Source organism: Juglans microcarpa x Juglans regia, chromosome 2S, assembly GCF_004785595.1.
Source record: "Juglans microcarpa x Juglans regia isolate MS1-56 chromosome 2S, Jm3101_v1.0, whole genome shotgun sequence".
In the NCBI taxonomy this organism is placed as follows: domain Eukaryota; kingdom Viridiplantae; phylum Streptophyta; class Magnoliopsida; order Fagales; family Juglandaceae; genus Juglans; species Juglans microcarpa x Juglans regia.
This window is the reverse complement of record NC_054597.1, coordinates 16,920,464-16,931,988: the sequence shown is the minus strand read 5'-3', so window position 1 is coordinate 16,931,988 and position 11,525 is coordinate 16,920,464. Positions and strand designations below refer to the sequence as shown.

At 37.4% G+C, this 11,525-nt stretch overlaps 1 protein-coding gene across 1 annotated transcript; it reads left to right on the top strand.

The window, feature by feature from the left end:
• Positions 1–5,047: 5,047 nt before the first annotated feature.
• Positions 5,048–9,921, top strand: LOC121251818 (protein CONSERVED ONLY IN THE GREEN LINEAGE 160, chloroplastic). Its single transcript, XM_041151189.1, has 9 exons — positions 5,048–5,551; positions 6,107–6,156; positions 6,261–6,339; positions 6,414–6,509; positions 6,744–6,824; positions 6,951–7,042; positions 7,425–7,517; positions 9,168–9,236; positions 9,644–9,921. Exons 1-9 carry the CDS (start codon positions 5,240–5,242, stop codon positions 9,780–9,782), a joined length of 1,011 nt encoding a protein of 336 aa, XP_041007123.1. The 5' UTR covers positions 5,048–5,239; the 3' UTR covers positions 9,783–9,921.
• The last annotated feature ends 1,604 nt before the right edge of the window (positions 9,922–11,525 follow it).

Here is an 11,525-nt window from a genome sequence, read left to right as displayed (position 1 = left end):
CAACTTTTCATATTCTCAATATCGCTCATTTTTCAGATTTCAGAAATCACACGACAGAATTTAGCTCATGTCTACACAATGCATGTCAGAACATATTTTTCTCTTTTTCGTACAGATTTCATGAGTATGCAAATAAACGACCGAGGTTGGTTTTTGTTTTTTTTTCCAAGTTCTCATTTCACCACAAAAAAATATGCAAAGTTTTCAGAAAATCAACCTCAGTCTCAAATAAATCGTGTAAGGCCTAGCATAGGAACCCCGCTTACCTGACTCCTGCAGCGCATTATCTATGACTTGAATACGGTCTCTATCCGTCTCGTCACCTATTCATAAAAATAATATAAACTAAATATTAAAGTCCAACAACACAAAATTGGTCTTAGACAACTTAATACCCAATTTCTAGACCATAATTCAGTAAGTTTAATCAAACTCAATCAGCCAAATAATAATCCGGACAGCCCACACTTCGACCCAAAATATTCTATACCAATCTCAATATTGTCCAATACAAGCATCAAAACCAATGTCAACTCAAATTCCAATAACTCACACTTAATCCTACAGTTCGCAATCCCAAACAATTACTAACAATTTAATCAGGACGACACTACACACTACTCTCTCTTCGTTCACCACTCCACAACAGGAAAAAATATCTCAACACTTCTAGATGTTAAAAGGCCCCAACAAACCCTTCTAAACATTTCCAATACATCAAACCAATAATCCAAAAATATATCATCACTTCCTAAAAATCATCAATATTCACCATGACCAACGTCAAACTCAAAACACCAATATTTAAACCCGAAATAGCTAACAAATTTCATAGCATAAACCAATCTCACACAAACAACTCCATCATCCAATATAACCGATCCCCTTACTCCTCGGACTCAGTCCGGCACCACCAATAAATTAACAGTAAATATGAATTAGAGCATAAATACATTTAAATCTCAAAAGTTCTTTGGGAAAAATACTTACAATGCTATAATATAATTTTTGAGAGATCACGGAGTGCTAGAAGCGGCAACGCAGCAACAAAACAGTGCCAAAAGCACTGTGGCCGTGGGTCTCAAAAACCCACTTTTGAACGGGTGTAAACGAAGACCCGAGATTGATAGGGTAGGGCTTAGGGATGTCGGTGAAGCTAGTGGTGGTGGTGGTTGGCCGTGGGTGGCGGCGCAAAAGGCGGTTGAAGTGCAAAAATACCCAAAACGGAAATGTTGATGGTGGGGCTTCACCGGTGACAGATCGGATGTGGGGTTGGGTCCATTGGGTTGCTAGAAGGTCGAGGATGATGTGGTGAGAAGATGGTGGCCGGGGGTGGCGCGACGGCGGCGCAGCGGCGCAAGGAGTGCCGCGGCTTGGTGATGCGCGTGTGAGCTAACGGCGGCGGGTTGGGGCTGAGATTACAGGGGGGTGGTCGCTGGTGGCTGGGAAGGACAGTGGGCCGGGCGGTGTCGCGTACGGCAGCGCGAGGCGGCGGGGCTGGGTGGAAGAAGAAACGGACGGAGAGAGAAAGGGGGAGAGTCGTGCGGCGAGCGGGAGAGGAGAGGAGAAAAAGAAAAAAAAAGAAGAAAAAGAAAAGAGGAAAGAGAAAATGTAGAGAAAGAAATGAGGTCCAATCCTCATATCTTGGGTCACAAAAACGATCCAACGGAAACGATTTTAACACAGCAAGTAAAATAAAATAATTCAAACGCAGTGATTAAAATGAAAATAAATAATTAAAGCCCACAACAAGTTAATTTAATTTGAGAAGAAATTTAGACGCATAAAAATAATTAATTTAGAGAAAGCACTTCAAAAATAATTTTCGTAAACTAAAAATCATAAAAATAACACAACTAAAAATCCAACAATTTTAAAACAAGAGAATAAATTTTAAATTAATAACAAATAATCTTTCAATTAAAAAAATACACTAAAATACGGGGTGTTACATTTGTGGTTCTTCTTCTTTCGGGACTTCCATTATCCCTCCGAGCATGACCCTGGTCTTTGCGAGCCGGGCTATAACTTCTGCGAATTGGACCCTGATTCCTCGGAATGGGGCTTCGGTCCTTGTTTCTTCAACCGAGGCTTCGGTCTTGGTTTCTCCAAGAGTAGGGACGGTATTCTCGTTGTGGCTCATCCCTTTCGTTTTTATATTGGTCGACACGGAACTCTGGGCTGTCAAATCTTCTCTACTCCGTATAGCAATCTTGGGTGTTATGTCCACTACTCCTATGGAAGGAGCAATATTTGGGGTGCGATAAACTTTGTCTTTGTTCTCCTCGTTGACTTAGGTCCTCTTCAGTTTCTACTATCAAACTAGAATGTAAGCGAGGACCGGTTTTCCCTTGCCTTTGGCTTCGTAAGTCCCTTTCTGGCTGACTCCTTGGTTCAACCCTTGGTGCCGCTCTGCCGTTTTCTTGTCTGCCCTTTCCAAGTCATGCTTCCTGGGTGTCGTTAATGCTTGGAGTGTATCCTCTTCATTTATGTAACCGTCTGCTCAGTCCATAAACTCCCTCAAGGTTGATGGTGTCTTTCAGGCGATTTCCGTCATAAAGGGATTACTAAGCCAGATCCCTCCTAATAGTGCTGCCAAAGTGATCTTCTCGTCTTGGTCGTCCATCGTCATCCGTTCTTTGTTAAAGCTGGAGAGGTATGACTTAAGGCTCTCGTCATCCCTCTGCTTAACAGTCAACAGATAGGCAATTGGTCTTCTCCTCGTTCGGCTAGCCATGAACTGCGTAAAGAACCGACGTGCCAATCCGTTGAAACTGTCCACGGTTCCAGGTCGCAGGGAAACGAACCATACTCGTGTCGCTCCCTTCAAAGTGAGGGGGAACACCCTACACGCTATCTCACTGGGAAAGCCGTGGAGAGTCATGTGGGCCTTGAAGGTCTCCAAGTGTTCCAATGGGTCCTTTGACCCGTCGTACGCTTCCATCTGAGGAACTTTAAACTTTGGAGGTATTGGTACTGCCAGAAGCTATATGGCAGTTCAACGTTGGTAAGCAACTGATCCACCATGGTAGGTTGACCTATCTGCTTTGCTACTTCTATCTGGATTTGCAGATTGATTTTATGTCGTTCTTCGTCTGCGGTGGTTGCATTAGGCTGAGGGTGGTCCCCAGAATGATGACTCTGTTGGTCTGCCTCAGTTTTTTCGACATTTCTTCGTAAGGCAATGTTTCGTGTCGAAGAGTCTCCATGTCTGTCATAAGTTTCTGTATCGCTTCATTTTGTTGATTGAATCTTGCTTCCATTGCTTCATACTGCATCATTTCACACTGCGAATGCTAGAAGCGGGTTGTTGCTGGCATACGAAGGACACGCTAGTTATGGGACAACAGAAATCCCACAAATGGTGCCACTATTGATGTCGTATTTTGCCGGCCTAGGCAACTTCACACCTCCGGTATACGAGCGATCACCTACACAATAACTATGGGGGGGATCTCGGGGTCCGTTGATCCTTCGATGCTTAAGTTAGTAATCGTGATGTAGATAATAAACAATAATGAAGTTAAGAGCGTAAAATGATAGTGATAGATTGATTGAATGAATACCTTGTCTGCTGCTGGTAGTGTCTTATTTATAATCACTGACCTGGTTCCCACCACAATGGGGTGCTGCATTGCAGGAGATAATATGCTCGTACTATTAATTCACTGAGCTGCTCCTATGTCGTCACCTTACCAAGCCGCATGGGGCTCAGGCTTGCTGTACATAGCTCGGGCTTTGGGTCACAGTGAATGCGGCACACCTTCTGCTCCGGGTCACATTAAATGCAACATGGTTTCTGCTCTTGGCCACATTAAATGCGGCATGCATTCTGTCCCAAGTCTCTTCCATCCGGTGATGTATGCCGTGTTCCTTCCTTCTTAAGCTTCGCCTATATCTTCTGTCCCATCAGTATGGCCCGACCCGGGTAATATGGCTGGGCGTTCAAACATGTGTTACCTTATTGACTCTGACCAGGTGATGGGGCTGGGCCCTGCCTCCGAACCAATCCAACCCAAACCATATATCTCTGCTGCGACCTGGGCCCATTATTTGGCCCAACATAAGGAATTGTCTCCCTTCACAATTGTTGCAGACAATGTTAGGATTGTTTAGTGCATGGGATTGAGAGTTGAAGGTTGGCATGTTATGAAGAAGAATGTAATTAAAGTGCTGAGATTAATCGAGATAGGAAATAGAAGTAAATACGGCATCGTATAGTTGGAATCATATGTAGTGCACTTGTTCATTAATAGTTTTTTTTTATTTATTTATAGAAAAGCACTTCATTTCATAAAAGGCATAACACCTTGAGATAGGTTACAATAGTGTTGATCAATGAAAATTACATTCTCAAATATAGAAGGAACACTATTCCACCAAATAAACATATCTTCTATGGATCAGGCATGTCTTGCAAGTCGATGGGCAGCCTCATTGTGAATCTGCTGCTATGTTGAATGTGTTCATTAATAGTTGATAAGTCGATTTTAGCCTTACTTACAAATAGAAAGTTACGATATTACCCTTGCTTGTAACAGAAATAACTAACTCATTTTCACATGAGTTCTGGTATAAAAATCTATAGAGCTATGAGGAAATCATTTAAAGTATTATATTTAAACAATTTTTCAAATATCGATTTTTACAAATTCCAATACCATACTTATTTTAAAAAAAATTATTTTTTCTTTTCTTTTCTTTTCTAAAACTTAATCTCAAACAAAATTCCCACCATTTTTTAGTATTTGAGTTGCTACCGTGCAACACATATTCTCTTTAAAAAATATGGGGGTTTATATTAAAAAAATAATTTTTTATATGGATCATATATTCATCCAATTTTTTAAAAAAGCTTGCAAGACTTACACACATTCTTAAAAGAAGTATTCAAAACTCGTACATCCTAAAATGATAAATATAATGTATCGAAATATTTTTAAGTATTTTCGGTTTTTTTTTTTTTAATAGCATATTCGGTATCTAAGCAGTAAAATTTCTTACTTGATTTCTTTGGGCTGGCTCATTTATACGAAAGAAACAACAAGCAGAAAACTCCAACCAAAACCCAACTGACGAAACACGGACGCGAACAGATGTGGAAAGACATGAAGCACAAAAAGCATAACAAAACCTCCACCTTCAGTTAACACCCTGATATTTTTTCCACCTGACTTCTCTCAAACTACCACCATTAGCACCTAAATTGCAAGCTCCTTATCATTATCACCTGCAACCAATGGCAGTTCTGAACTATATCTCAGTGACCTCCACAACCACACCCATCTCTCAGGACCCTCCAACCCCAGCTGTGCCTGACCCAAGACAGACCAAGATCCTCCTGCCCAAGAAGAAGCCCCTCAAATGGTCCACTGGGGTGGCTCCGGGCGACTACGGTGGCCCACCGACCACTTCAAAGCTTAGAAAATATTGGGGAGGTGAAAAGGACCCCTTGAGCTCTGATGATTTTATGTGGAACAAAGACTTCATGGGTCGGTTTCAAAAATTGATTCGGAACCCTGACTCGTCCATTGAAGACACTCCAATAAAGGTTTTTGTTTTTGGGTATAAATAATTTCTAGGGCCATTGGACCGGGAAACTTTCCCTTGAATTACCCAATGTGCACTTGCGGAAACTTCTTGTCAAGGGCGTGTGCACTCCAGGATTGATCGGGACTTTGTTCTCAGACACCCAGTGCCAAGCAAAAAATTAATTTCTGTACATGGAGGCTTTATTTGATTTTAAAACTATGAGTTATTCTTAGTTTGGTACTCGATGTTGAAATATGTTATTACTTTGAAAACATTTTTAGTTTGGTTGATGAGAAACTAGAGGAAAAGAAAGTAAGGGAAAATTGAAATATCATATTATTCATTGGCTCAGTACCCTGCAGAATGAGGTTGATTTGACCTAGTTTTGTACAATTTTGATGACTAGTTTTGTACAATTGATGGCCTTGGTTAAAAACTTTTTATCTTTGGATTTAATAACCAAACTATCTTAGTTAAGTTTCTTTTCATCTGTTGTCTTAGCAACCAAACGGAGTTTCTGTGAATGATTTCAAATAGATTTTGCATTAATGAACGAATTCTCTTGCATAAACAGGAAGAGCCATCAGGGTTTCTAAGCTTAAATAGAGTCATGAGCCTTGAGAGGTTTGTTATCTACTTATCACTAATGGAATTAATCCAGGCCCATGTTTTTTATTATTAAATTGTATTTATTAATTGAGGTGTGTTTGAATTATGGGCATATACAGGTTGGAAGTTGATTTGAGCAAAGAACTCACAGCTCCCTCAAAGCCTAGGTTTGAAGAGAAAGTTGAGGCTACAGCTCAAGTATGATACATGTCTAGAAAATTTTTTGAGTTATTTATAAAGGGTAGTATTGTATTTATAATTACTTTTCTCAGAGTGATGGCAGCAAGTTGACCAAATGGAAACCAGCGCCAACCCGGCGTGAGCAAGAGAAATGGGATAGGGCAACCAAGGCTGCAACTGGAGGCAGTGTAAGTCAACTTTCTCATAATGGTTTTATATTCGAAGAACTACCATTCTTATTGTTTCATCAAAATCTCTGATTTTAAGCTAATTCTTCTTATTTGAAGAGTACTTTAGCTTTTGGCGGAAAAATAGAGTTTGGTAGTTGGTCTAGAAAGAATTTTTTTAATGAATTTATTTTAATAGTATTCCTGGGTGGATTCTTCTTATCTTTGAAGATCTGATTTAATATCATCCTATAGGAAGTGATGTTTCGGGAATTAAGGCGGCCTCGCGGAGACCCAGAAGTTTTGGCTGCTCAGTCAAGAGAGCTGTATTTTAAGGTACAGAATTGCAGAATGTTGGTCTGTCACACCATTTATCCTTTGTCAACATATGTGTATTTGTGTTTGTTTTCTTTAAAGATTCATGATTTTCTTCCTCATACTCGTCTGGGTTTGCTTCTGCAGTTAAAGAAGAGGTTACAAGTTCTCACTCTCGGTATAGGTGGTGTTGGTTTAGTCTCTGCTTATGTTTCGTATTCCCCTGAAATTGCAGCTAGGTATGCACATTAGGTACTTTTTTCTTTTAAATTTAAATAGCTTGTTTTATTAGTTTTTAATTTGTAATATGTACACCCACACTGATACCTGTCTTTAAGACAGTGGTCTGTTATTTTAGCCATTTTATGAAATCATAACCATACCCATTAAAGTTAACTGTAGCTCTGACTATTTACAACTCTAAACTACAGCTTTCAAAGCCATTTTCATTGTATTAAATAATTTGAGTAATTTGAGATGGTACATCGCAGTTTACGTTAGGCACTTACAAGTTAGTTTTCTGCAAGTGCACTAAAAACCATATAAATATGTTCCTTACTTTTGGAGTATCCTAAATATTACTCTCTTAACATTTGAAGTTCATTAATTTCATGTATTCAGCTTTGGTGCTGGGTTTCTTGGTTCTTTGGTCTATATCCGTATGCTGGGAAGCAGTGTGGACTCAATGGCAGATGGAGCAAAGGGGGTTGTCAAGTATGTACAAATCGCTTCTTGACAATCCAGACGTTAACTTTTTTTCTTTATAATTGTCTTGTTATGTACATATTTCATCACATTTCTATGATTGGTATTGTAAATCCACTTGATTTTTATGCTAAAATTTAATCGATAGTTTGAGTTCCTTAGTTTTCAATGTGCATTCTTTGATGCAACTTACTCCCCCCCGACAAGCTATTTTCAATCTTTTTGGGGACTAAGTTGGGTGATGCCTAGAAACGTGGTAGAGTTTTTAGCATGCTAGAAGGGTCGGTTTGAGCGCTAGCACAGTGAGACAATTTCAAAGATAATTCTGATTTGCTTGATGTGATGCATATGGAGGGAAAGAAATGGCTGAAGTTTTAAAGAAACCAAAAGGAACATCGATTTCCAATGCACTCTACTATTGGATGACAGCCAACCTCTCTCTCTCTCTCTCTCTCTCTCTCTCTCTCTCTCTCTCTCTCTCTCTCTAGCTTTATTTTTCAGGTTTCTTTCTATTTTCTGTCTCTCACTATGTGCATTTGTTTGTATAGCCCTCAGGTTTCCTTCAACGATGCCTTCCTCTTTTTTCTTGATCATTAATACAATTATATTATAAAAAATGAATTGGTTTTAGGTGTCTTGTGTGGATCTTTACCTATTATGGGTTTATTTTATGCTCTCTTTGTACCATAATTTTATTTATATTGGGTCTTATCATGTATATTTGATCTAGAAGTAATATTCCAGAAGAATAGAATTGTAGTGTTAAGTATGTGTCGAGATGATGTCCTTCAATGTGATCGAGTGACCATGGGAGGTTTAACAAGATCTTATTACTTCATAATTTTCTTAACAAGTGAATTAGTCATATACATTAGTGTGACTTATTTGATTGTTTTTATAAACATACTTCCTCCCATATTTGAGTTCTTTCCTCTACCTTTGGTATTTGGATTGATAGCATAGTGCCACTCAGATTTGTTAATTTGAGTAAGTTTTGCATGGGCGCGTGATTTAGGCTTGATTCTATATATTGTGGCGTCTGCTGGATTTCAGCTTTTTGTGTATAAGCTTGACAATATTCCAAAAGGCATACACTTTTCTTGCACATGGTCAAATGAATAAAATTTAAAAAATGTTTATATGAATTTGAATGATGCCTGCACCTTGTTTTTACCTGTAGGTATTCTGTATACTGATGGTCAATTGGTGGCACTCCCATATATTTTAAAAATAGTTCTCTTATATTCATAGATCTATGCATGTCAGTATATATTCTATTTCAAATCCTGAAGCATTATGAAATAGCTTGCTTCGAATCGAATCATGCTTGTCAACTGGAAAATAGAAAGTGAGAATCATGGTTTTGGAGTTGAATGGTACCACAGAGAAAAATATGAAATCTGGTTGTGCTATTTTACATTTGTATGAGTAAAACAATGATGCTACGAGAGTGAGCCTTACTAAAGTAGCACCCATGTTAGAAGTGTAGTTGACATCCATGGATGGTCATAAGCACTGGAGACCAATTTTGCATAAATCTAAAGGTCCCATGTTGAATATGAAAGTAGATTTTTTTTTACTCAGTTATTTTTTTTCTTGGACTGGTGTAAAGATGACTCAAAATCTGGTATTTATAGTGTTCTTTATATCTTATTGCAGGGGAGCAATTGCGCAGCCAAGGCTTTTGGTTCCTGTTGTATTGGTCATGATCTATAACCGGTGGAATGGGTAAGTACCGTCAGTAGCATCTCTATGGTTCAGCTGTTATTATGAAGCAGATGGACACTCTGTAAATCCCAACTTGTCATTGTTGTACTCTTTTCTGTACTTAATTCTCATTTTCTCATCTTGTTTCACATTCTCCATTTTTATTACACTGCACACACAAAAAGGCCTTCGGATCTGGCGTATTGCCATCAAGAATTTCTTTTTTTCCCTGAATCATAGCTCTCTGAGATAGAATACTTTTGGATTTGGAGTGATGGCAGTATTTAATTTGTTATTGGCTTGTGTACCTGATGTAATATGACTTCTTATGGATGACCTCGTTACTAATTCTGGGGAACGTTGTAAGCTGATTGCTGTGTACTTTTTACCTCTGGTTTTGCGCCTGACAATCGAATTTTTGGGTGCAGGATCCTCGTTCCAGAATATGGGTATATGCACTTGGAATTGATACCAATGTTGGTGGGATTTTTCACTTACAAGATTGCAACTTTCATTCAAGCTATAGAGGAATCACTTCCTGTTGCTGGGGAAAAAACCGAAGTTTAAGATAGATCTCCTCATACATCCTTGTATTTTTCTTTTAGTTCTTATATAACCATTAATTGTCATGCATTAATGTTTATCATGCATTAATTGTCTATAATGTTTGTCACAAAAAGTCAAAAATTAAAAAATATTCTTATAATCTTGAGGGATTGTAATCTGTATATTTCAATAAACATTAAAATTTATTGGAAAGAATACAAATAGTTCAAAGTAAAAAGAGTTAAGAGGTGAAAAAGGACGTAGGGATGGGAAATGAAGAGTCAATAGCTACAATAAAATGATAGAAAAGTAACAATAAAATGATAGAAGAGTTAATGGTGGAAAAATCAAAGAGACGAGTAATAAGAAATCAATAACTACTATAGCCCGTTTGGATATAGAAACGATTTTATCACATCTCATCATTATAACTTCCTTAAATTTTCAAATAAAATATAATAAATAATTTAATTTTTTAAATTTTAAAATAATAATAATATTGAAAAATAATATTTTAATAATATTTTATTTAACTTTTATCTAAAACTATCTCATCTTACTACTCAAATGAGGCCTAAATCTGTTTTTCTCTATTGAAGTAGTACTCGTAAATGATAAGAAACCTTTCTGGCTTTAATTTTTTTACAAAAAAATTTGACTATGTTAGTTGTGGTTAGGGGTGTAAATTCAAACCGGAAAATCGGTCCGGACCGGACCGGACCGGATCGGTTTTACCGGTTTTGAACTGGTCCGGTCTGGAACCAGTTTTTAAAATCTAAAAACCGGCCGGTTCCGGTCCGGTTCCGGTTCCAGGATTTTTTGGACCGGACCAAACCGGACCGGACCGGTTGATTAAAAAAAATAAAAAATAATATTTTTATATATAATATATATAATTATATATATTCATATATGAAGTAATTTCTTGTTATAATTTATAAATTATTACATAAAATGTTAATATTAAATCACTAAAAGTTTATAACTAATACTAATATATAACTTATAACTATACCAATAGTCTAATATTAATACTATTATATAGTCTAATATATTAATAAAAGTATAAAACAATTGTTTTTAAATCAATTTTTTTTTTATAAACAAATTTTTAATAACAAATTGTGAAACTTACATTTTAAAAAAACCGGAAAATCGGATCGGACCGGACCGGAAACTGGTAAAACCGGAAGTACCGGTTTAGGAGGATAACTGGTGCGTAATCGGTTTTAAAAAATACAAAACCGGTACATACAGGTTCGGTCCTAAATTTTATTCAAAACTGGACCGAACCGGACCGGTTACACCCCTAATTGTGGTAATAAAAAACAAAAGAATGAAAGGTATGTTTAATACGTGAAGGGTTGATATAAGATAATAAAATAAAATGGAAGAATGAGGCGGTGGAATAGAATAGAAAGAAGATTATTTTAGAAATTATATAGATAACTAGTTGTACACTTGCGTGATGCGTGAGAAATTTTTAAGTTTTTAATTCTACCATATTCCCTTATCTCTCTTATGGTTACGACTTATGAGTGCAACATATTTGTCAATTAAAACATTGAGAAAGGAATCGAAGTTCAAAAGATAAATGAATGGTCATGTTGCTTATTTATGTTGGTCATTGGACTTTCTTTTTTTTGAAGAAAGTCTCATCACATTCATTAACTGATTCAAAATACACATTGCAGATAGTGGGAAGTTTCCTCCAAATCCACTATACAGTATGAGCATGTTTACCTAGTGCATTTGCAACAACAT